This window comes from Lissotriton helveticus (assembly GCF_964261635.1).
Source record: "Lissotriton helveticus chromosome 1_1 unlocalized genomic scaffold, aLisHel1.1 SUPER_1_unloc_43, whole genome shotgun sequence".
In the NCBI taxonomy this organism is placed as follows: Eukaryota; Metazoa; Chordata; class Amphibia; order Caudata; family Salamandridae; genus Lissotriton; species Lissotriton helveticus.
In genome coordinates, this window is record NW_027611685.1 from 1,125,647 (window position 1) to 1,151,526 (window position 25,880).

A 25,880-nucleotide genomic window follows, 5' to 3' on the forward strand; every position below is an offset into this window, starting at 1 on the left:
CTTAGTTGCTCATGAACCAGACTGTTTTGGGGGACTAGGTACAACCGAGTCCCAAGATGGCTGCCAACAAATCCTAGTTGAAATGTTGGCAACCAATCAAATTTCAGTAGGGTTTAACCCTTTGGATGCGTTGGACGGCCGGGGGCTGTCCGACGTCAAGGTGTGTGAGTGCGTCAGACGGCCAATAGCCGTCCGATCTGCGCATGCGTAAAATTTTGTCGCATCGCGGGGGAATTCCGCCCGCACTCAAAGGGTTAAGTAGACTGTTGGGCTCCCAGATATCTATATTTTTTAAACTTAAATATCTCTGTAACTACTAAACGTATTTACACCAACTGGACCAACATCAAGCTTTCTGCTAAATTTGGTGTAATTTTGTTCAGCGGTTTGGGCTGTAGTCGCGTTTTGGGGCACCCTTTTTTTCTCTGTGCCCGTCTGACTGATCACCCGGAAACATTCAAAACAGTGGCTGAACAAAAAACAAAAATTTCATGAAGATTTGTCAAGAGGCACCAAAGTTATTGACAAAACAGAAAATGCTTTTCCTATGGAAACTTTTGTATTGACTGTAACTACCTACTGGGGACTGCCAGTAGGTAATATATATAAATAGTGAGGAACTTTTAGGGTTCAGGGATGATGAGTGTATAGGAGGGGGGAGGAGTTTGGAGGGCTTTAACAGTTAGTGCATAGACGTAGTAAGACATTTTTAGGACTCATCGATGGGAATTCAATAATTGAACTATATTAAACATATATTATACATACAATATATATATATATATTCACAAAAAAACAAAGGTTAAAGTGACGTTATAAGATAAATTGCCGTTAAAGTTATATCTTACTTTACATATAGAAATTCCCTGAAAGAAACAAAGGTTAAAGGGCCGTTATAGTTAGGGAAAAATATCAGTTAAAACACACCGTTTTAAACAAGCAAAACCACTGAAATTCACCAGTTATAGTTATCTCAAATAACCATAACTTGTGTGCCCTAAAGTAACTATAACTTACACCGTCGCCATTACATCACTCATGACATGTGGGATTACATCATTGATAAAAAAAACTACTGCAGCATCTGAAATGAAAGCACTGATGACAACAGTGTGCATAGTGGGGCATGAGCTATAATTACTTTAAGGCCAGATATTTGGTGACGATCTTTTGTCATTGCGAATGTGTGTTTTGTCACTGTTGATGTGTGTTTGCTGCCTGTAAACTGAAGTGAAGTAAAACTTCTTTGTTGAATGTTCATGGTGTTATGCATATTATTTTAATCAAAGGACAGGTTGAAATTGAATTTAACAGCACACATGCACATCGTTGTTTAGCACCAACAGTTCTTGGTTTTACAATATCTTTTTACTTCAGAACTTACTGTCTCAGGATAAGGGCTTTCTCTTTATGTTATGGAGAAGAGAAACAACATAGTTGCTTGATGCTGCAGGTTCTGCCATGCCCTGAACTTCCTATCCCTACCTGAGTTCTGCATCAGACATTTTTAGGCAGGCAGTACATTCTGGTTGTTTTCATTCTCTTGCAGACCTTCTCTGTCAGTCCACAGAGGAGCCACAGTTATGCTGAGTCGCTTGTACCAGTAATCCTTGTGACCCACATCCCGGGCAGTAAGCTTGCGGTCTCGATTCTAATGTATGGTCAGGGTCAAGTCACCTACAACAACAGCCTTCACACGGCGCAAACAGTCTATGTTTGGCCTCCTGTGCAATTAGTCTCTCGATTCTCACTGTGTCTCTTGGGTGTAAGGGCTGCCACTGGCATAGACACTAGCTTGCAAGCAGTGATGGTTCTCTGGTAATCCTTAGCCAAATCCTTTCTTTTTCTTTTTTTAAACTCTTTATATTGTAATTATAATCAAGGTACAAATTGGTCGAGTAGTTCATACAGACAATAAATTCTGACATAATCAGCAATATGGCAAAGTGCACAACTGTGGTTTATACATAATAGTTGAGTGCAATGTTCCCCTCATGAACTTCCCATCTCCCCATCCTTGTCCTCTTCCGACTCACTGTCCTTCTGTGTCCTTGGCGGCTTACAAATGTATCCCCTGAATTTGTTCCATGCCCCCCATATCTTGCTCCACTTCGGAGGACATCCTCGATTAATGAAGGCTGCTTTCTCGGCCCCCATTGACGTGTCTAGATCCCCACACAATGCTGTGTGTGTTGGTGACTCTCCCGCACCCTACGTTTGTGCTATATTCCGCTTTGCTATCATGATTCCCAGTGTGGCCCACGTTTGAGCCGGGCGTGCTAAATCGTTCAGTTCCCACACATTCAGTAAGCATCGTCTAGGCTCAGGCGTCAATGAAATTTCCACCGTCTGTGATATAGTCCTCATGATCTTCGCCCAATATTCAGCGATCCTTGGACATTCCCACACAGTATGAAAAAACTTTCCCTCCTCCCTACATCATCTCAAACAGTACGGGTGTGGTGCTGTTCCTTCCAAATCCTTTCTTAAAGTGCGAGCAGGGTCTTTAGGTATCAAGGGACTGTGCCACGTCCTGCAGTTATCATAGGCACACTGAAGTTTTCTAAGTGAGTGCCACCTCTGTACCAAACAGAGTCGGGTAAAATCAGGTAGACCTATAGCATCATTAAATGTATTAGTACATAGGGCCCTAGCTTGAGTTTGGTGAACAGGATACTCACAGACTTGGCCGATGTCCCGTCCCCTGTATTACAAGTCCATTGTTGTCTATAGTACTTGTCATACTGTAGAAACCAAATTTGACGGGGTAGCTAAACTCTAAATAAGGCCCTTTATTTTTTATGACCAATCCTTAGAAATTAAGTGCTCCAAATAAATTTAGAGATAAAATCCCAACCATGTTTTCATAAAAGGAGGATGGAAATTGCAATTGTAACATTGATAATAGGCATAGAGGTTGTGGTACAATAACAATTTATCTTTTGAACTGTACTCCACCAGTGTAGAAACAACGAAGGTCATTAATCAATATTTTGGATATTTGGCAATACAATTGAGATTCATTGTGTATTTAATAGTATTGTGGAGTTAATCTATACTACTATAATAAAGGAGAAACTTGCAGGCTTTGAGGCAAGTAAACGCGGGAACCACTGCGCCAATCTACACACCCGATACACCGTAGAAATCGGCAGGGTGTGTAGAAACCTTAAAAAAAAAACGTATTTAAAAAAATTAATTAAAAAAAAAAAATAGTCCCCCCAAAGTAGCGCCGGCCGCGACGTGCGTGCTCACGTCGAGGAGCGGCGTCAGAGCGGCATCAGAGGACCGGCGGACATGGCGCGGGGGAGAAGTGGTCACGTGAGCAGCAGCGGACAGGCCAGCGGCGGTGAGAGACCAGCGGAGAGGCGGACATGGCGCGGGGGAGGAGCGGCGGCAGACAGGCGGTGAGGAGCAGAGCGGCGAGGACCTGTCAACTCAGGAGCGGAGAATGAGGTAAGCAGGCGGGTGTCGGGGCAGGCGGGGGTCGGGGAAGGAGGGGGACAGGGACTAACACCTCCAGGCGAGGGTCGGGCCAGGCGGCAGCCGGGGGACGGGGCGGGCGGGGGCACGGGCTGCTGGGCAATGTCGGGGCAGGCGGGGGTAGGGGGAAGCCTGAAAGCACCCGGACAAGGTCGGGACGGGCTGCTAGTGATTAAATAAAGGGGGGCTTACTTACATGGGTAAAACAAAGGGGGGCTTACTTACATGGGTAAAACAAGACAGTAGAAAGTCTATCCATCAGTTGGATACAAAAAGCGTAGATATTTTTTTAATTCAAGTCAAATGCCCCGATTGTAATGATTTATTTGTTTTTAATGTTTATTCCAGGGGAATGCCGGGAGGCAAATCCTCTGAAGTAATTGATCAACTAGACGTTCTCCTTGAGCTTTACTGTAAAAAGGGTAATATTATAGTAGCAGGGGATTTTAACTGTTGTTTTGAACCCTTAGATAGTCATGATATAGCTCTTACTCTGGAAGAAGATCATATTTGGAATATCCCTCAGTTGACATTAGCACCTATTGGTCAGAGGCCGCGCTCCAACTCAAAGTTTTATGTGTAGAACATGGGTTACGCGCTACAAATGGAAGAACGGCTTCCGACAAACATGACGCTTCTACTTTCAATAATGGTGTATCCCGCAGCCGTATTGACTATATCCTCATTAATAAAGAGAACTGGCCTAACATTGAGGATATGCTGATAGTGGAACGAGCAGAGTGCGACCATGACCCTTTAATATTATCATTCAGGCTGTTTAAATCTCACCAAAGTGAGGGTCCTCAGGACTGTGTGGAAATAGCCCTTTCTAATGACACCAGACGGATAAGGTGGGCTAATTGCCTAATGAAAGAAGAGAGTATAGGGGCTATGAGGGATTCGACTGTCCAGGCTACAGTGGAATTTCAGAAAAATACCACTGTGGAGGAAGTTATATCAAACGTTGGCCAGATCCATGATAAATCTTTTAGCCAACTAAGGTGTTTTTTTGCAAAAAAAGGTGACAAATAAGCAGACTAGGCCTGCTAAAAAGGAAGACCAATGGTATGGCAAGTCATGCAGGGTTGCTTATAAAGCCCTATCAGATGCTGTTAAATCTAAAGATATGGCTAAGATTAAAAATGCCCGTGTCATGTATAAAAAAACGCAATATAATGCCAAACGTGATTGGGATGAGGAGTACTGGAGGGAGCTGCTGAGCGCTACTAAAGAAAGATCAATGTGCTCCTTTTGGGATATGGTCAAACGGGGAAAGGGGATTAAAAGGGGCGAACCAATTAATCATGTTCCGCCTAACCTTTGGGTTTCCCACTATGCGTCCCAATTCGCGTCTACAGATGCGGCTGGCGACGAGAGTGAGGTTCTTTCCATCTTAAACCAGGTTACGACTTCACTATCCTTTACCAGAATAGAGGTCATTAAGATTTTGAACATTATCCCAAAGGGGAGAGCCCCAGGTTTAGACTTAATCCCAGCAGATTTATTTATGCATGACAAGGAGGTCTGGGCTTCCTATATTCAATTATTAGCAAACGGCATAGCTATGGGCTCACCCATACCAGAGTCCTGGAAGGGTGCCGAGATCATCCCGATCTTCAAGAAGGCGGAGCGCTCGGACCCAGGAAACTACAGGCCGATCAGCCTTATAGATTGCATACAAAAGGTGGTAGCAAGGCTAGCACTGCAGCGAATCCAGGGGTGGATTGAGGCCAATGAAGTTCTGTCGCCTCTCCAGGCCGGGTTCCGCAGTCACACAAGTACGGTTGATCAAGATTTTAGATTTGTTTTAATTTATTGGCGGGTGGTCTTACTAGGGGGGGGCACACTCTTTGCGGCTTTCGTTGACCTTAAATCAGCGTTAGACTTGGTGCCGTGTGCAAAAATGTGGGCAGCTTTCCAAGAACAGGGCATGCCCCCGGATATTTTGTCTCTTTTAATTAGATTACATGAGGACAATTTTGCCCAAGTCCGCTGTAACCAGCAGGGGAGTGTAACTGATAAATTCCCAATCGCTAGGGGAGTACGCCATGGGTGCGTACTAGCACCGACCCTCTTTTCATTATACATCAACAGGGTGATCAGCTATTTTGAACATCAACCAACCGATGCCCCAAAGTTGGATGGCAAGCTGATCCCCCTGTTGATGTTTGCAGATGACACGTTACTTATCTCAAAAACTCAACAGGGCCTCCAGAAGGCCATTGATGTTTTTGAAGTCTTCTGCAAAGACCATGGACTTGTCATTAATACATCTAAGACTAAGTTCATGGTCCTACATAAATCCAAATCTATCAGAGGGAAGGTGGTAATGAATGGGGTACAACTCGAACAGACCCAAGTATTCACTTATCTGGGCATCACCCTATCATCAAAATTAGATTGGAAATATCACTCAAACCAGCTGGTCACGAAACATGCGCAATTGGCAGGAGCCCTCACCAAAGAATTTTATTTGTCACATACTAGGCCAATTACCCCGGTCCTAAAGATTTATGACGCCAAAGTCTGAGCAGCTGTCCTTTACGTTGCAGAATTGTGGGGACTTAGCAATCTAAACCAACTGACGGGCGCGAAAAATACATTTTTTTACAGGCCTTCCAGTATCTACCCCTTGACTCCTCTCCTCTACGATTTGGGATCTCAACGCCTCGAAGAAATGAATCGTTATAGACCAGTGGCTTACTGGAGGAGATTGTGGGTTACCCCAGAACTCTCCCAGTATGCTCGGGCCTTTCTCGAGGTTAGAGATGCCGACAGGGCACACAAAATATCATGGTTGAGGGATGTAAGGGCAACTTATGTTGCTATGGACCTATCCCCTTTGTGGGATGACCCATTAGCGAATGCATTTCCTCCTAGAAAAGTTTTTAGAGATTTGTACTGGAAGATGGTTGTGTTAAAAAGATTTGGTCCTTCTAGCGGCCCATCCCTAACGGTGGAGTTCCTAGGACTAAAACACTCTCCAGCTCTCGAGGGTTATTGGGATTTAGCTAAACTCTAAATAAGGACTTTAATTTTTATGAACAATCCAGACATTTAGTGCTCCAAATACATTTAGATAAAAAAGGTCAACTTTGTTTTCATAAAAGGAGGATGGAAATTCCAAATGTAACATAAATAATAAGCTTAGTGGTTGTGATACAGTAACAATTTACCTGTTGAACTGTACTCCACCAATGTTGAAACAGGGAAGCTCTCCTATCAAACTTTTGTATATTTGGCAATATCACTGGGATTCATTGTGTATTTAATTGTATTGTGAAGATAATGGTTAAATATTTCTGTTAAGACGGATGCTGCATTAAATCAATACCCTTTAACATGTTTGTAGTAAAAGACATATTCAGGTAATACAATTTTGTTTTTATTGTGTAAAGACACAAACTGAAACTCGGCATACAAAACAATGAGCGCCAAGACATTTGGAATTATAGTGATACGATCAATAACGAGCAATAAAAAATCATCAGTGTCTCATTAAATAACACCCATCATCGTGACTTAAATAACATAAGGTTTATGGTTACAACAATGTAAAAGTACAGCGGCTAGTAAAGATGTAAAATGGGCCAATAGTCAATACGACTTAGTACTGCTTAAGAAATTTTGCGTCAGCGGATCATCCATCCTTCTTGCTGTAGGTGTAGTCCGGAGTTCACCGTTAGTACCAAAGCGCCAGCACCGTCTGAGCCCCTTACACTTCGACAACCTTGATCCACCCTCAGCACTAATAAGTGCTCAGAGGCATTTTTGAACCGTGGACAAGTTGTATAAAATCGAACCAAAAATTAAGAATACCAGGAATTGAGTCACGACAGGGGTCCCGGCTGGGATCTCTGTAAGTTGCTTCTTTTCACTTTCATCACGGTGTCACTGTTCGTGTACATACCTAATTACCAGCAAATCGCAGGTGCCCCATAAACAGTCAGTCCTGAAGAGACCTTCTACCCATACAAGGTCGAAACGTCGTCGACAACCTGTAAAGAAGCAGACCGTTTTTTAAGTTGGCATCATTGGTCAACTTAAATATTAATTTTGAAATGAACTAAGAGGTCGCTTTCTTTCTTTTCAAAAAACGAATTTACACTAGAATCCCCTTGTTATGTTCCTTTTTTATATGAATTCTTGTAAATAATTTGTTTTTTGTTTAAAATCATTCACTTGGGACACAAATTCACTCCTTTCTAATTGTATAAGTGTATATAATATGTGTATATTGTGTATATGTGCAAAATCAGTAATTATTTTGGCTGGTATTCAAATATATTCTTCAGTGTATATACCACCTACTTGCCTTTCGTCTGATTTCAAATCACCTATATTGCCATTGAGCAGCAGCATTACCATATTATTTGAGTAATTTTCCACAGGAGCCATTGTTTTTGTAGGAAAAAAAGTAGGTGTAGTACAGCGCATAAAAAATAGTTGGAAAAGCGGTCACAAGCTAGAACGCATTGCTTTAAAAAAATGCATAGTTAAAATGTTCTGCATCAAGTGACAAAATACTCATAGGTGATGAAGAGGAACTGGTCTAGACTTATACATGATAAATGGATCTAGTTCAGCGTTGCTAAAACTGTGGCTTGGGCTGTGGAGTCTGAGCCGATTCTTGGTGGTTCGCAAAAGTTCTGTTCTGTATGCAAGACATATTTAAAATGATTAGCACAGGTTGTGCACTACTGCAAATGGGGAGTGCAATGTCCCTAAGATACGTTTTAAAAGAAACCTTTACAAGTATTCCCAAGCAAAACTCTGGGTAAACCTTCCAGTATATGTTGCTGCTGTTTATTTTTACTTCACAAAGCCATTTCAACAGAGAATGTGATCACTATACATGATAGACAATAATACCACTTGTGTGTGACTAGAGCTGCCAATTTTGGAATTGGGGAACCATGTTTAAATCCTGGCAATGGCTGAACCTCCTGTGATTCTGGGCAAAATACTTAACCTACTGTGTTTATAATAAAACTAATGCGACCTTCTGTAATGTAATCTCACGATAATGTAAGCTGCTCAAATGCCCTTGTGCCGTGCTTGCATTATAAAAAACTATAAAATATACACAAATATATTGAGTTCACACTACATCACTAAGCATCATCTTAACACAAAACTAGACGTGAAGCCTTATCCCATACTCTGCTGCCAAAGGTGTTTCTCATGTTTCCTAAAATTATTGGTATCAACCCCAAGATTTTCAGAAGCCTTACGATTTTAGTATATGGATGCCTCAGACAAGCACCCCCCTTTGAAAAGTGTTCCAGTTTCAGACTCCAGTGCAGTTCACCATCTGCCACTTCTATGGGCATATCATTATCTTGCCCACAATCCAATACGGAAGGGTGTGGTCTAGGTCATGACATTACAAACAATCCATTAAAGCTAGGTGGGTCGCCAAAGTTTGTGGTATAAAAACGTTTGGAAGCACTGGTGTTACTGGATGATAATCTAGTCTCTAAATTTAGAATAGATCGTAAGGAAACACTAACTCAAATAACTTTTAAAAGTGTATGGGCCCAATGTACTAAGACACTGGTCACAAACAGAGGTTGCAAACCAACATTTTGTGATCTGTTTCTGATTTCGTGTGTTATATTTTTTCTGTGTGGTAATTCACTAGGGCCCAAGGAAACAACTTTTCAAATCTATTACTACCTATATTGAGGTTTAGGCAGTTGATTAATGGCCTGCGACTAAAATGCCAGCCATAAACTATTGATACATATCATTTTGAATCAGAATGGATTGCGAAACTCTTTTTGAGCATCAAAAAAACAATTCCAACTTGCAAAATGGGTTTATTATGTTGCACATAATTCTTGTGTTGGCAAACTGTGTGACTTTGATTTCCGGATTTGGACATGTTTGGTAGACTGGGCCCCTATTTGCTAAGATTTTTGTCAATATTGGTCAATTCATCAAAAAGGTCTGAAATTACGTGCATGTTTAGGGCCTTTATCCTGTTTAGTTACGACAATAAATTAGTGCTTCAACAAATGAACTCAAAATAGTATCAGTCCATTAGCATTTAACAAACAATTGTCATAAACATGCAAGTCAGTGAAGAAAAAACAGTATAAAACTAATTTGGAATACCGTCGGGCCCACGAGTTGGCCACTAGCCAAAAACACTGAGATGAAAATCTCAATTGTCAGCATGTTAGTTCTTACAAAGAACAAGGCAATAAAAAATATGTTCATGAAACAAAACATCTCTAAGCGCACAGTAACCATTTTATGTTCACACAACACTATCTTGGACAAGATGCGACAGCTTACAGCAAATCAGCTCAGTTGTCTGCTTTCTTCAAGCGTTCCTGTTTTCCGAATGTTTATTATGAGAATGCCCCCTTTTTTTCTCAGCTAACTGAGCTTCAATAAAAACCTTATGTCCACTCGATGAAGCTGCAAGAGAAAACAAAATTCGGCAAACTTTATTACACTGAGCTATGACTTTCACTTCTCCTCGGAGTAGCTACTAAATTGCTCCAAGATGTATCTTCCACTATATCCTTCTGCTCTCTAACAGGCGTTTGTCTTGGGGTTCAGTTTTCTTGTACGTTGCTTTTACTGTGTTGTTTTGTTTTTTTTCCCCTTGGACTGAAGGGTAGTTGTTCATTCTTTGCGTTTTGTGACATGCCTCTGCAAGTGTAGATCTAGAGTCTGGTTATTGGTACTGCAAAACTTTCTTCATCTTTGGATATTTTACCTTTGCTGGGTATGTTTATAGGCTTACAATTTAATCAAGGTAAGTTTTGGTGTTTGAAAATTAACTAATGAGGTTACCTAATCTTCCTTGCACCCAAATTACAAAGCTGGACAACATAACAGGAAAAGTGACACTATTTATTGTTTGTATTTTGTAATGCACTGGTAATGGGCGCTTCACAATTTGTTCTACTATTTGGTAGTATTCATTGCGTTCTTCTGACATTCAGACTGATAAGGTTTTTCTTTAATGGGTGATTTTGTATTCTCTGAAATGGGGTACATGACTGGAACATTAATGAGACAGAGCATTCATAAATTTTGAGTCCAGAGTGGGGCTTGTTGTGGGTGAGTAGAATTTATCACTAAAGCTTTCTAGGCACTCAAAGCACTAAAGAGGTTTTTGGCCAGTGTAGGCTCTTTCGCAGTACGAAAGAGTAACTTTTTCACAGAAGCATTTCCAGTGTTAAGGGACTGATAAGGTACTTCCCTTGCGTGGGTTCTTTCGTGTTCAGGCAGGTTCTTTCTGTGACTGAAGCTTTTGAGGCAAGCAGAGCAGTAGAAAGGTTTATGCCCAGTATGACTTCTCTCATGAACAGTGAGAATGGACTTACCCCAGAACCTTTTCGGGCATTCGGAGCAGTGATAATGTTTTCACCCAGTGTGTTTTCTCTCTTGTAGAGTGAGTTTGCATTGCTTACTGAAACGTTTCTGGCATTCAGAGCACTTATAAGGCTTTTCCCTAATGTGAGTTCTCTCATGTCGAGCAAGGCTACCTTTAACACTAAATCTCATCTGGCCTTCAGAGCAATGGTATGGTATTTTCCACAGTGTGGGTTCTCTCATGTTCCGTGAGACTGACTTTAAGCCTGAAGCCTTTCTGGCATTCAGAGCACTGATAACGTTTCTGTCCAGTGTGTTGTCTCTCATGTAGAATGAGACTGCCCTTCTGACTAAAGCTTTTCTGGCATTCAGAGCACTTATAAGGTTTTTCCCCAGTGTGTTTTCTTTCATGGTAATTGAGACTGACTCTATGACTGAAGCTTTTCTGGCATTCAGAGCACTTATAAGGTTTTTCCCCAGTGTGAGTTCTCTCATGTTGAACAAGGTTACCTTTATCACTGAAACTCTGGTGGCATTCAGAGCATTGGTATGGTTTTTTCCCAGTGTGAATTTTCTCATGTCGAGCAAGGCTACCCCTATGCCTGAATCTTTTCTGACATTTAGAGCACTGATAAGGTTTCTGTCCAGTGTGTTTTCTCTCATGTTGAGTTAGATGACCTTTCTGACGGAAGGTTTTCTGGCATTCAGAGCACTTATAAGGTTTTTCCTCAGTGTGAGTTCTCTCATGTCGAGTAAGGCTCTCTTTAACACTAAAGCTCCTCTGGCATTCAGAGCACTGGTATGGTTTTTCCCCAGTGTGAGTTCTCTCATGTCGAGTGAGATTGTCTTTAAGTCTGAAGCTTTTCTGGCATTCAGGGCACTGATAAGGTTTCTGCACACTGTGTTGTCTCTCATGTCGAGTGAGAGTGCCTTTCTGACTGAAGCTTTTCTGGCATTCAGAGCACTTAAAAGGTTTTTCTCCAGTGTGGATTCTCTCATGGTTAATGAGACTGTGTTTCCAACTGAAGCTTTTGTGGCATTCAGAGCACCAATAGGGTTTCCTCCCGGTGTGGGTTCTCTCATGGTGTGTGAGATATATTTTCTTAATGAATCTTTTTGGGCATTCAGAGCACAGATAAGGTTTTTCCCCAGTGTGAGTTCTCTCGTGGATTATTAGACTGGCTTTCTGACTGAAGCTTTTCTGGCATTCAGAGCACTTATAAGGTTTTTCCTCAGTGTGAGTTCTCTCGTGTTCAGTGAGACTGCATTTATACCTGAAATATTTCTTGCATTCAGAACACTGGTAAGGTTTTTGCCCCTGATGTGTTCTACAATGATGAGTGAGAGAATTCATGATGAAAACTTTTCTGGTAATTTGAGCACTGAAAAGGTTTCGCCCTATTTGTGTTGTTGCATGTTAAGAAATATTTTTACAAATAAAGCTTTTTTGACATTCAGATTACTTAAAGAGTTTTAGCCGGTCTTTATTCTTGTATGTAAGATCAGATTTCTGTCGAAAGAGTTTCTGACATTTAGAGGAGCTGTAAGGTTTCTCCTCAGTGTGCATTATGTTAGTGAGATGAAATTGATAACTAATGCTATACTCATATGTTGGGCACATAAAATATTTCTTTCTGGAGTTATTGTCTCCAGGTGTGTTTTTTCTGGTGTACACAGCAGATTAAGACTTGCTCTCATTCCAAAGTCCGGACGTGTTTAAATCATTTTCAGCACAAACCTCTCAAAGGGGCTTCACTTGTTAATATTAACACTAGCATTGAGCCTATTAAAAATTCTGTCTGGACTTGTAGTGTTGTGACCTCTTTAAGCAATTTAAGCTTTTCCACTGAACCTTCCCAAATGTCTCTCATTGAGTTATGGTTTCCATGCTATGTCTATATGAAGTCTGTCCGGCAGGTTCACTTTGTGACTGAAGCTTTACTAACATTTATTTAGCAGGTTATAAAAGACTGACATAAATATTGTCTTGATGTATTGTAGGCTACACATGTGCAAAGGAAGGAAAAGTATATTACACATTTATCAGTAGCAGAATATTCTCTTTAATGCCCAGTGTGTGGTCTCCAGAGCAGTGGCTAACACCCAAGCACTAGTGGTGTCACGTTTCAACATTCAGCATAACTGAAACAAACTTTGGCAAACTCCAGTGTTTTTGTTAAAAACTGGAAAGGAGCTTTTGCAATGACTTTCTTTATTACCAGGTGTGTTCTATACCACTTCAGCAGATGAGTCTTGCGACTAAAGTGTATTCACAACCATTGAGGTGATAGGTCTTTCTGACAACAATTCTCATGTTCTGTGCACAGGTATGGGTTGGATTATTTACTCATTTATAATTCCGAAGTTGTATAACACTAATAACCCATTTTTTAAAATGTTTGTGATAATTGTATTTAGTTACTCAGCAATGTATAGTGAATATAACGAATTAGTGATATCAATTTCACATTCAGTAGGGTTCTCTACTTCTGTTTCCTCCTCGGCTTCTTGGTACTGTTTACTTATTGGGGCTCTGAGACATGGTCATCTCTTCAACATAAACCACTTCAGTGTGATGATTTGTGCTGCGTGTTATTAAATTACAATTTTTCTTTTTTATCCATGCTTCAGTGACCTGCAGAATGAAAATAAGAGTTTGTTACTGATTGTAAAATAGCAAAAATACACAATATTTATGAGCTTATTCGATGCAAAATGGTAGCCTTTTGAGACGTGAGAAGAGAAGTACGACTCTGAGTTGAATGTCTGGTTTGGCTGTAAGGACTTTGCATCAAAGTAAAGATAAGGAGCTTAAGGACCCTCAAACACATGTTTTACAAACGATTACTCCTAAAGTTGATGGTTTTGTATGAAGAAACAAAAACTATACATACCTTGTAAATAAATAACACAAGCTTCCAGAGACATTTAGTACGCTCAAAATATCATACAAACTGTTGGTTTTTACATAGTGATGTAGGCGAGTTTTAATTCACGGAACGTGTATGTTTGAATTTGCTAAGAAGTTGCTGATTTACTCGAACAGACTTCAAACATTACAACCAGGGGCCGTTTTATGGTAAATGCGCTTTTTCATTATTTGCGGCAGGCCACCTTTTAAAAGATGCGCCGGGCGCAAACAGTGAAAATGTGCCCCATTACCATGAATGCACTGCCCCCAGTGCAGCTGCCAACTGGTGCTGCCTGGGGACAGCGCATTCCTGTGAAAACGAGAGTGGGTGATTTACAGCCGCTCGGTGTTTTCACAGTGCAGGCGGCAACCAGGCTGCACGTTTGAAGGGGATTTGAGATTCCCTTGCAGGCGGGTACAGTGAGTGACTGCATCTGCCTGCAAGGGGATGCCTGGGGGTCCATGGGACTCCCTATCCCTCTCCAGAGCGTTTCCATCGGGCGGGGGCGCACTGACATCTTTGCCTCTGCTCCCGCGCTTGTAATATGGCATGGGCCCAGAGGCAAAGGGATTCCTTCATTTACATGCAAATGAGGGAATGCCCCCTGTATACAGCACTGGCACTTTATGTGCGCAAGTGCTATTGGTATTACAGAAGGGGGCACACAAGTGTCTGCAGCCCCCTCTGTAATACCAAAGCGCCCAGAGGGCACGCAGAGCGGGTGCAAATGCATGTTGCACCCCCGGGGCACTTTATGTAATACGGCCCCTGATGTGCTGCAGCCAGGCAGATGACACACCAATCCCTCTGAAACTGGGGAGTCTGAGTATTCTGAATAGCTCAAGTCTAGATGACTATGTTCAAGGCATCGACCAATGGATGTGACTAGTGAAGTTAAACTCAACTCGTCTACAATTGAGATCCTCACATGCAGACACTGGGAGAACTAACATCCTCTACATTGCTCAGACCCTACTAAAAGATCAACAGAAGTAAGGAACATTGGAGTGCTCATGGATTTCCCACGCTCTGAGAGTAAACCAAATGATAAGAAGCACGTTTTATCATATTTGAACCATAATGCTAATCTACCCTCAGCTAGGATTTCCAGAGAAGCTCCCGGTGACCACGTATCATCCTATCACATCCTGATTTTGTGAACAGACTCAACTACGGAGCTTCACCCTCCCTACCAATAATATTACAAAGTGGTTAAAACACAGTAGCTACACAAAAGCGACCGGCACATGACCACATTTCACCGGCCAGAAAATCTCTTCACTGGCTTCACAACCTTAGGGATTGACCTTCGATGATTCTCTGCTTAAAGGACATGGCTTGCAGCTATTATCTATTGCAGTAGCACTTTATCACTCTCAATTTGGGTGCCTGCATTGGCACTTTGTTACAACTGAACGTTAGCTCAGTTTATTCCGATGCACTTACCCGTGAGTGTATTTCAAACTGACTTGAGATTTTACCATTGTCAAATCCTTGAAACGAGAAGTGCTTCTCAATTTGTGACAGTGACTTTAGACAATATTGCCGGACGGCACTTTTAAATGTACTTTGTGCTGCTATTACCCTTTGCACCAGCACTGTCACTGTCAATGCGGATTTTTCCAAGTGCACTCTGTTATAACAATACGCCTGTTTTCCATTTTGCGATGTCCTTATCGGTGAGTGCACTTCTATTTGACTTGAGATTTAAAACCCCTTGTATGTTTAAAATAGTTGTAACACTTTTAACTAACCATACACAAACCAACATAAAAATGTCACTGGAGCAGTTGTCAGCCCCAGCATTATCGTCAAAGGCAAAATGTAAACTAGGCGCGTGCCCTAGGTGTGGGTATTAATTAGGCTCTCGTGACCGTCTCCTGTTGATGAAAGGCTATTGTTTCTCTATATATTGCACCTTGCACTTTGCTCTCATTAGGCTGTGCAGCTGTTGTCTGTATTTTAAGATATCTTACGTGAATATTAGTTATGGATGCCTTACCTTAGTATAGATACCCCAGCAATACCAACCCCGGAGATGGGTCTGAGAACTAGGTTCACACCAGAAAGTTCTGGAGAACTGAACGGCCAAAGAAGCCGACTCTCGGGATTTGGCGGTCCAGACAGTAGTATTTAGTTAAGGTGTGCAATAAAGCCCACGTGGCTGCCTGGCAGATGTCATGAAATGGAACTCCAATTCCCAAAGCTACAGTGGCTGCCTTTGCGCCGGTGGAATGGCCACGCATCCCTATCAGAGGTTCCTTTTTCATCAAGGAAATCGAGAGATGATCCGCTTTTGAACGGCCCGACCTTTCTTGGCGCCCACATAGCCAACATAGAGCTGATCATCCACCCGGAATAGTCTTGTGCGATCCAGATAAAAAGAAAGAGCATGTTTTGGATCCAGATGGTGGAGCCTCTCCTCCTCTTTAGAAGGATGTGGGAAGAAGGTGGGCAAAGTGATGGTCTGTCCTTTGTGGAACGAGGTAACCACTTTGGGAAGATGGGAAGGCTTAGTGCGAAGGAGAACCTTGTCTGGATGAACAGCCAGGAAAGGAGGTTTAAAAGAAAGAGACTGAAGCTCACTCACCCTGCGAGCAAAGGTAATAGCAACCAGAAAGGCAGTTTTGAAGATCAAAAGTCTGAGAGGAGAAATTATGTAGCAGCTTGAAAAGCGCGCATATAAGGTAAGTCTAAACAAGGTTCAAGTCCCACTGGGGCATTACAAATGGAATAGGAGGAAACAGGTGAGTAATGCCCTTAAGGAAGTGATTTACAATAGGAACTTGAAAAGAGAAGGCTGAACAGGAAGGCGAAGAAAGACGAAATTGGCTGAAAGATAGTCTTTAAGAGTGCCCAGATCACAGCCCTGCTGGGCCAAAGAAAGAATGAAGAGGAGAATCTCTGAAAGAGGGGCAGAAAGGGGATCCACAGCCATTGCTGTACACCACACATTTGTTACATCTACAGGCGTATACCATTTTGGTGGAGGGACGCCTGGCTGCCAAGATAACGTTACAGACTTCAGGCGGAAGGTCAAAAGCTGTCAATTGCTGTTGCTCAATCTTGACGCAAGGAGTTGGAGGCTGGACACGTTCGAATGGAGGACAGTCACCCTGCTGCTGCAAGAGAAGATCCTCCCAAAGAGGCAGTTGGATCGGAGGCTCGATAGCCATATTCAAGAGCTTAGGATACCAGACTCTTCGTGCCCAGTCTGTAGCCACAAGAATGACTTGGGCCGGGTCGCGCTTGATCTTCTTCACCACTCTGGACAGAAGTGGTATAGGCGGAAAGGCATATAGGAAACTGCAACTTCACGCGCGACAAAAAGCGTCGAGCTGGAAAGTCCAGCGCGCAGAACTGCGGACATTGCGGGTTCTCTTCGGTGGTGAATAGATCTAACCAAGGCTCTCCCCACTGCTGAAAGAGACCTTGCACCACATCTGAGTGAAGACGCCATTCATGATCCATCATGCACCTGTGGCTGAGTACATCGCCCTGGCATTCAGTGAACCTGCCAGGTGTTGAACCACCAGGGATATGCCCTGATGTTCCAGCCATGTCCAAAAGCGGAGAGCCTCTTGACATAGGGTCCATGACCCCACCCGCCCTGTTTGTGCAGTACCACATGGCAGTGGTGTTGTCTGTGAACACCTGCACTACCCTTCCTTTGACAGAAGGAAGGAATGCTAGTCAGTCAGTCAAAGATATTTTATTCAGCAGCCAAGAGCCATAAAAGTAAACATTTTTAAAAAATCACAATTCATCGAAAAACATTAATACATACAAACTTAGGTCACAATAAAAGTTTGAAAAATGCGTGTGCAGAGCAATAAAAGGGCATCCGGCTTTACTATTTCATTAATCTTGTATAAATCTACAAATAGTGCAACAATATAAAGTGCAAAAGCGCTAAATAAAACGAGCATTTGCAATGCAATAGGTCACGCAGTATAAAAGTTTGAGCTATTGGCATTGCTAATAATGCAACACCAATATCCCAAACCTTATTTTTGTATTTTAAGCACTGAGCTGAGCAATGTGTGTATTTACTGAAAATGTAGAAAAACAAAACACAAACTGTATGCCGATAAGGACTGTTTGTGCAATGTGTTTTATAACGGTGCACACAACCGTAGCTACGTGAACAAGCGTGTGAATGGAGACATGCTCGGAGCATGATGCTGTTAGTTTAGGGCAAATTGAGTTTGTACAGCTGCAGAGAGCTGAATTGGCTCATGGCACTTTACAAATACAGCAACGCTGGTCATGTTTCGCCCTGTGAGAGACCTACCATCGCTCATTATATCGATACGCGTTAACAGGGAAGGAGGTATCACTGTTAAGTGAGAGCGCGCGCCACTTACTGACCTTGCACGAGGAAGCAGCGCCTCCATGATATGGGATAATCCTATTGGACTGAAAGTGCAGGAGTGTTGTGCACTTCACTGTAGTGCCACAGGGGGACAGTGAGACTCTAGCAGGGACATGGCTGGAGTCCTTTATCTGAGTTTTCAGTAATGGACACCCTAGGGCGCTGCACCATCGGGACTCTGGTCTATTCATGGAGCCAGGCCTGCGGTGCACACCGGATGTGGCTAGTGCTGTCAACCTACGGCTTCTCCAGTACTACTGTACTGCCTCTCCCTTTGATATCCCATTACCGAGGCAGCTGGCCTGCACTATCTGCCTGGGGGACCAGTAGGGGCTGGAGTAGTAAGGTGAGCCGGGCCATAGTTAGGTGGGTCTCCCACTAGTTGGGGATGCCACAGGGCAGTACCGTTGTGCAATGGCTGTGATTCTGTGAGTTGAAGTGCTGGACACAGGTGTCCCAGTACAGGGATACCAGCGCAGGATGCAGGCCAGCACACGGGTAGATGCCTGTGGTACCCAGTACTAGGGTGCACTTGCAAGCATGTATGAGGATGCGGCGCTTAGAACCCTAAAAGATACTGAGGCTGGGGTGGAAGTATATTTCAAGAATTGGGAGTGTTCCAGTACTGGGATAACAGGATACAGAGGGAAGGAAGAGTAGAGCTGTGTGCCAAAGTACTGTAATAACAGAGTACTGAGGGGGCGTGGCTTGGCGCGCGGCAAGATGGCAGCACAGTAGAGCTGCTCTGTCGGCCGCCGCAACGAAATCCTTCAGTATCCTGCCCTTTTATTGCCATCTCAGTCGCTGTGTGGTGAGCGCTGAGCTGCTGGTGCCTTCCTCTGCAGTCCGTGCAAGTTTTGGAGGTATTGCTAGCCGGACGCCGCCGGAGTCAGCCTGTGCGGTCTCGGTCGCGGTGAAGTTCGGGCTCGCGGCCCGTCTGATGCGAGTGGCCCTCCCCTGTATGGCCCCTTTCTCAGAGCCCGGAGCTGTGGTGCTTGAGGTGCGGACCGACGTGCGATCACCGGTGAGTCCCGTCCCCTGCTGCCGGCCCACTACCAGCTGAGGCGGGGCTCCGTGCGGCTCTCGAGTTTCGGGAACCCGGGGAGCTGTGCAGCGGCTGGGCGGACTGGAAATCGAGCGGCCGGCTGCAGTGCGCCTGGCGGGCCGCGTTTGGGCCGCGAGACCGCGAGACCCCTATCCTGGCCGCAGAGGGCGAGAAGTACAGTGTGAGTACCTGCTCTGAACTGTGGCGCGAGACTCACTGTGTGTGAGACATTTGTGGAGCCTGCGGAATTGCTGTGGAGTGACCGGAGCTGTGGAGGGTGCTGAGCGCCTGGGGCCCACACCGCGGACTTTGCGACACCGTGGTGTCCTGCTAGGACTTGGGAGCATTCGCTCTGTGCCACAGCCGCTGCGCGCTTGGTTGGGCCCTTCTGCTGAGGTACAGCTGTCACTTACCTGGTGCGTGGGATATCGCTTGGCGCTTTGTGCTGGGCCTGCCTGACTACCCTGCATACCGGTGTGTGCCTTTCTCATTGCTGGCCTGCCGGGCGCTGCGCCGGCTCCGCATGCTTGAGGCGCTCAGGTGGTGCCACACTCTCACCCCACTGGCTGGAGTAAATCGGGACTACACCCTCCAGGACGACATAACCACACTGTCTTGATTACGGAGTGTGACGTGACATCTAGCTGGTACTTGGTGGATCCTGGGGGGACCGCGTGTGCGGTACAGAGGGGCTCCTCGTCGGCCTGGGAGTTGAAGTGGAGCGCACGGCCGGCGTGCGGAGTGTGGGGCACGAGATTCGCCATGGGCAAACCCGAAAAGTAACAGCCCAAGCTGTCCTTTAAGCTCCGCAAGACCAGCAAGCAGACGCACACAGGAGCAGCAGATGGGGACCACGACTCATCGCAAGGTCACTCCATGCTGGAAACCACACTGGTTGCGATACAAGCGAGTCTTCAGGCGATAGACGGGAAAATCGAGGCCTTAAATACACGCATGGATCAATTCTCCGCCAAGCTCGATAAACAGGCCACAAGACTGGGGGAGGCGGAACAGAGGATCACAGATACCAAGGATGGTCTACAGCAGGTGGCGGGCAAGACTACGGAGATGGTCAAGCTTCTGGCAGTCATTCAGGCTAAGAATGAGGATATTGAAGCGCGGGCCCGGCGTAATAACATCCGCGTCCTGGGCCTGCCGGAATCGACCAATGTGGGGAGACCGGAAGATTATGTGGAGACCATGTTGAGGGAGATCTGCGGCACGGACGACTTGTCTCCCATGTTCGCGGTCGAGAGGGCCCATCGCTCGCTGGCAGCTCGACCTCCGCCTGGCACTCCGCCGCGACCGATCATCATAAGACTGTTGAACTATAGAGATCGGGATACTGTGCTTCGCATCACCAGACAGAAGGGCAAGATTATTTATCAGAATAACCAGCTGTCCTTTTATCCTGATTTCACTGCTCAAGTACAGGCTGCGAGAAAAGAATTTCAGTCAGTAAAGAAACTACTTCAGCGGGAAGAAATTCCATTGGCCATGCTCTATCCTGCGAGACTCAGAATCGGCGACTTCGAGGGAGGGAAAATCTTTACCACCCCCAAGCAAGCGATGGCATAGGCTAAGACACTTCAAAAACGTCGCAAATCCCCTGCGGACACGTCTGACGTGGATGACTGAATTCAGATGTATTATGGTACCCCTCCTGATGGTGTGATTGGTGGTTATGAGCTTGGGAGTGAGGGAGAGTGTGGGGGAGGCGGATAATATTCAGTGCCCGCCTGGGTTGTATCTATTCTGCATATCCTCCTTGTATGATGCCCTCTTCGATGACTGGAGATGGGGCACACTGCTAGCTCATGCACTAAGGTAAACACTGCGGATTGAACGCCATATACCCCACCAGGTGTACCCAGTCTGTTTCTAATAGTTGGCATGCTCATGGGGCACTAACTGTTCTCTGCGGAGGCCCACTTCTGCCTTGTGCCAGAAGTGTGCATTGCCTCCACTGCCCCGATGGGTGTAACCAGTTTGACGATTTGTCTGTTGTGCTGTGACGGGAGGGTTGGGGGTGGTCCTAAGGCTCTTTGGCGGGTTGGGGTTGCCAAAGTGGGAGGGGGGTGGGGGGCCTGGTCTCTTTTTCTTCATCGGAGTATGTTCTGCAGCTGCTATTCACTCGACTGTGCTGATTATGTCGCTATGTAAATGTGCTAGGATGTTAGACGACGCTGGTTCACAATTTACCAGGAGCCTCTGTGATGGTGGGTGAGAGATATACTTGTGTCACCTGGAATGTGCGCGGCCTCAACACACCCAGAAAGACTAGGCAGGTACTCTCTCACCTGGATAGGCATGGGGTACGCATCGCCTTATTGCAGGAGACGCATCTAACTGTACAAACTGAGGCGTCCATAGCGCGTAGATGGGCTGGATGCCCGCTAGCCTCATCTTTTTCTAATTACGCCCGAGGGGTCCTCATTCTTATTAAAAAAGGGATACCTTTTAATCCACTGAACTCCTGCACGGATAGTGAATCTCGCTGGGCAGCAGTGAGAGGCACATTGGGCAAGACGGTTGCGACTATTGCCAACATATATGGCCCTGTGGTTGACGAACCAGCGTCGCTATCTTCTTTATTTCAGGTGCTGCGTACATGGCCGGAATCGGCCCTACTGATTGGGGGTGACCTGAACACACACTTAGACCCTCGGCTTGACAAATCTGATTTGGCGAGTAGCCGTATGTTGAAGACTGCTGCATGTGTCCGGCAGTTTATGGAGGAGATGGGATTAGTTGACGCTTGGCGCCTGCGAAACGTAGAGGCTCGGGTAGGCACGCACATTACACCTTCCCACAACACGTGGTACCGCCTGGACTACTGGCTATTGGACGGATCAACCAATGGGTGGGTAACTGAGACCTACACACTCCCCAGGACTCTTTCGGATCATAATCCTGTCATGCTCAAACTGCAGATTCCACACACTGTGCGGCCTCCCTTCACATGGCGGTTTCGTGCAGACGCTCTGCTGGATCCCGTCTTTGCGAATACAGTCCATAAAGCTATAGTACAGTATTTTGACCTAAACGCGGGCACGGTGGATAGTGCAGTCACCCTCTGGGAAGCGATTAAGGCCAATATACGGGGTGTATGTATAGGCACGACTGCAGGCATCTTACGTGACCTGAGGGGGCAAATACGGAGTCTTGAAACCAAGCTGCGCGACCTGGAAACTTTATATGACACTCTTCCTTCACTGGACACACTAGCACGCATTAGGGAATACACTGAGGAACATAAATCTCTGGCGGAGGCAGAAATGAGGTATATCTCCAAGCGGTTTGTGGCTAGAACGTACGGTGAGGGTGGCAGACCGGGTAGAGTACTGGCTGGTCGTTTGTGGGAGCGGGCAAATGCCCATCTTATAGAACACATAGTAGACGACAATGGCACTAGTCATCAAACAACCAACGCTATATTGGGTCAATTCCGAGAATTTTACGGACAGCTCTACACGTCCCGCGGCGACGTGTCTGACTCTGTTATAGACGACTACCTGCAGGACACTGCCTGTGCTTGGCTGTCGGACGCCCATAGGCAATATCTTAGCATACCTATTGATGAGTCCGACATCAAAGAGGCGATACTCTCTTTGCCGAACAAGAAAGCTCCCGGTCCGGACGGGCTGACAGCTGAATTCTATAAACGATATGCCGATCTCCTGGCGCCCCACATTCTGGCCATGTACGATGAGGCACATGAGCTGGGTTATCTTCCTACGTCTTTGTGTCAAGCGCTAATTATCACTTTACTGAAAAAAGATAAGCCCCCCCCACCAGATGCGAGTCCTATCGGCCCCTATCCCTGATAAATATTGACGCTAAGATTCTTGCTAAAATTCTTGCAACTAAACTCCACCCATTGATGCCCATGCTCGTCCTACCTGACCAGTCGGGCTTTATCCCACATCTTGGAACCTCCGTACGATTTTTGCGATGTTCCATGTTCTCAACCCAGATATACAAGCTGTGGCCGTGTTGCTCGACGCGGCCAAAGCCTTTGCCTCGATCGAATGGCGGTATATCTTTTTTATTCTGCGTCGGATGGGGTTCCCCCCTGTCTTTGTCCGATGGATTCAAATCTGTACACTGATGCCTCGGCGAGGGTGAGGGTCGGTGGATTTACCTCTGATCCATTGGCGATCCAGCGTGGTACTAGGCAGGGGTGTCCTCTCTCCCCGTTCCTCTTTGCTATTGTGCTAGAACCACTGATGTGTAGAATCCGGCAGCAGCACAGGGAAGCCGCGCTCAACTTTAATAACAGACCGGTGGGCATCTCTGCTTATGCAGATGATATGGTTGTGTATGTTCGCGATCCACATATCCACCCAACGCAATCATCCGAGAATATGTCTGCTTTGGCCTCCTCTCCGGATTATGTATCAACTGGGATAAGTCGGTGGTATCAACTGGCCCTCTCACTCTGGCCACTACCGCTCCCACGCTGGAATACCCGCTACTACGGACTGTGGATCCCGTGAAATACCTTGGGGTCTGGGTTCATAGAGACCCAGAGACCCTCATTCGTGAGAATTATGGAAAGGCCTATGCTGACTTGGTACAGCAGGTGGATAAATGGGTGGCTCTGCCTCTGTCATTGGAGGATCGCATTGCGGTCATTAAAATGGTGATACTCCCCAAGTTTTTATATTTATTTTGCAACATCCCTATTCGTCTGAATAAACACTTTTTCACCACATTGCAGACTCAGTTACTCCGCCTGGTGTGGGGGACGAAACCTCCGCGTATCAGCTGGGCAACCCTAGCATTGCCGTTTGACAGAGGGGGGTTCTGTGCTCCGGATTTTATACATATATTATCTATGTGGACTAGCTCACTTCGCGTTCTTTTGGTACAGACCTCATGGCTTTATCCCGCACGTAGCGGTCGAGGAGGGAGATGCGGGAGGTATTCCTTTGCAGAACATACTAACGCACACACAAAGACACGTGCCTAGGATGGAGATTAATACGATTGCCGCCACGTGCTCAGCCTGGCAAGCGATTGGTAGACTGACGGAACGATTACCTTTATATGCGCCATACATGTGCATCGCGGGCCACGGCGCTATTTCTGTGGCACAAGAGCGTGGCTCAATGCGGCTGCTCTCTGAAGCTGGCATCTCCGTACTAGGTGACTTATTCAGTGACGGAACGTATATATCCGGCGACGAGCTCCAATATATCTCCAATGCTTCACCCCTGTTTGCATACACATGTTATCGATTGCGTCGGGCTGTGAGGGATCACTATCCTAGCTTTCCATGCGAGCCTCTCACCTCCAAGTCGCTGCAACTAGTGATTACGTCCGCCATTAGGAAGCACCTGCTCACTAGATTATACAAAGTGGTGTTTTCGGAATTGGTCCTTCCGGAGGACTGTAGCTTAGCTAGATGGAACACTGCTCTGGGCACACAACTGGAGGAGGACACATGGGTTCAAATTTGCTCGCTCACGGGTAGGCTATCACCCAATAGCAACTTACGCATTATACACCTGAAGTATATACATCAGACATATCACACTCCCACTAAGCTTCATCGAATCGGTTATAGGGACACTGACTGTTGCAGGAGATGTGGACGGGCTGGTGCTGACTTCATCCACTTATCCTGGTATTGTCACGCTGTTCATTCCTACTGGGTAGATGTCCTGCAGAAATTGGATACCATGACAGGCCTCACTCTGGATTGTACACCGCTTCTGTGCTTACTGGGCCACGTGCCTGAGGCTAAAGGGTTGCTGGGCCGCTTTGTGAGAGTGGCTTTGCTGCTGGCGAAAAGGAGGGTGTTATTTACATGGGATTGCAAGCGCTGCCCCAAGGCGTCCCAGTGGCTTAAAGACTTGGTATACTGCCAGGAGCAGCAAAACACATATTCAGAAGAACTCCCCAGGTGCTCGAGCCCTAAAGATATATGGGGTCTGCTCAGAGACTATCTGCTGGCGAGTTGCGACCGCGGAGAGGGCAATGTGGAGGAGGAGCTGGGAGATGCGGCTCTGGCCCAGCAGACTTTAGGCACTGTGGATATTGACTCTGGAGGTTCCGCCTAAGATTGTAACCTTGTCCATCTTAAGCACTTTGCATGAGTGATGTATGCTACTCTTACAACATGTCTTCAACTGCAGAATGTGTACACCGGGATTTGGGGGGGTTTGAATGTTCTGTTGCAGATTCATGTTCTATGAAAATGACACTGTATCTGGTATTATCCTTGCAATCTACTGCTTTCAATAAACAAAGTTTCAAATAAAAAATAACCGAGTACTGAGGTCTGGCTCGAGGTGCACTGGCAGAGCTGTGTGTCATAGTACTGCAATTACACAGGGTACTACGGCAGGGCTTAGGTGCACTAGCAGAGTCCTGTACTGGAGGGTACTGGGGCAGGGCCAAGGTGCACTGGCAGAGCCCTGTACATTCCTGTACTGGAGAGTACTGTTGCAGGGTTGAGCTGCACGGACAGGGCCTTGTACATCCCTGTATTGGAGGGTACTGGGGCAGGGCTGAGGTGCACAGCCCTGTACTGGAGGGTACAAGGACAGGCATGAGGTGCAATGACAAAGCGCTGTACTGGAGGGTACTGGGACAAGGCTGGGGTGCACCGGCAGAGGTGGGAGCGCAACCCTGCCCTGAGGTACAGACAGTGCTCTTTGTCCTACGATGTCCTTTCCCCTGGCAGTTGCACAACGCATCTTAAATAAACTTGTTCTGATGA

At 45.5% G+C, this 25,880-nt stretch overlaps 1 protein-coding gene across 1 annotated transcript in view; it reads right to left on the minus strand.

The window, feature by feature from the left end:
* LOC144806082 (uncharacterized) overlaps nt 1-25,880 on the minus strand; it is a 291,643-nt gene that overhangs the window by 226,974 nt on the left and 38,789 nt on the right. Inside the window, 1 exon segment of the mRNA XM_078672523.1 lies at nt 11,119-13,453. Within this exon segment, the coding sequence (XP_078528649.1) occupies nt 11,119-12,172 (1,054 nt within the window). The 5' untranslated portion in view covers nt 12,173-13,453.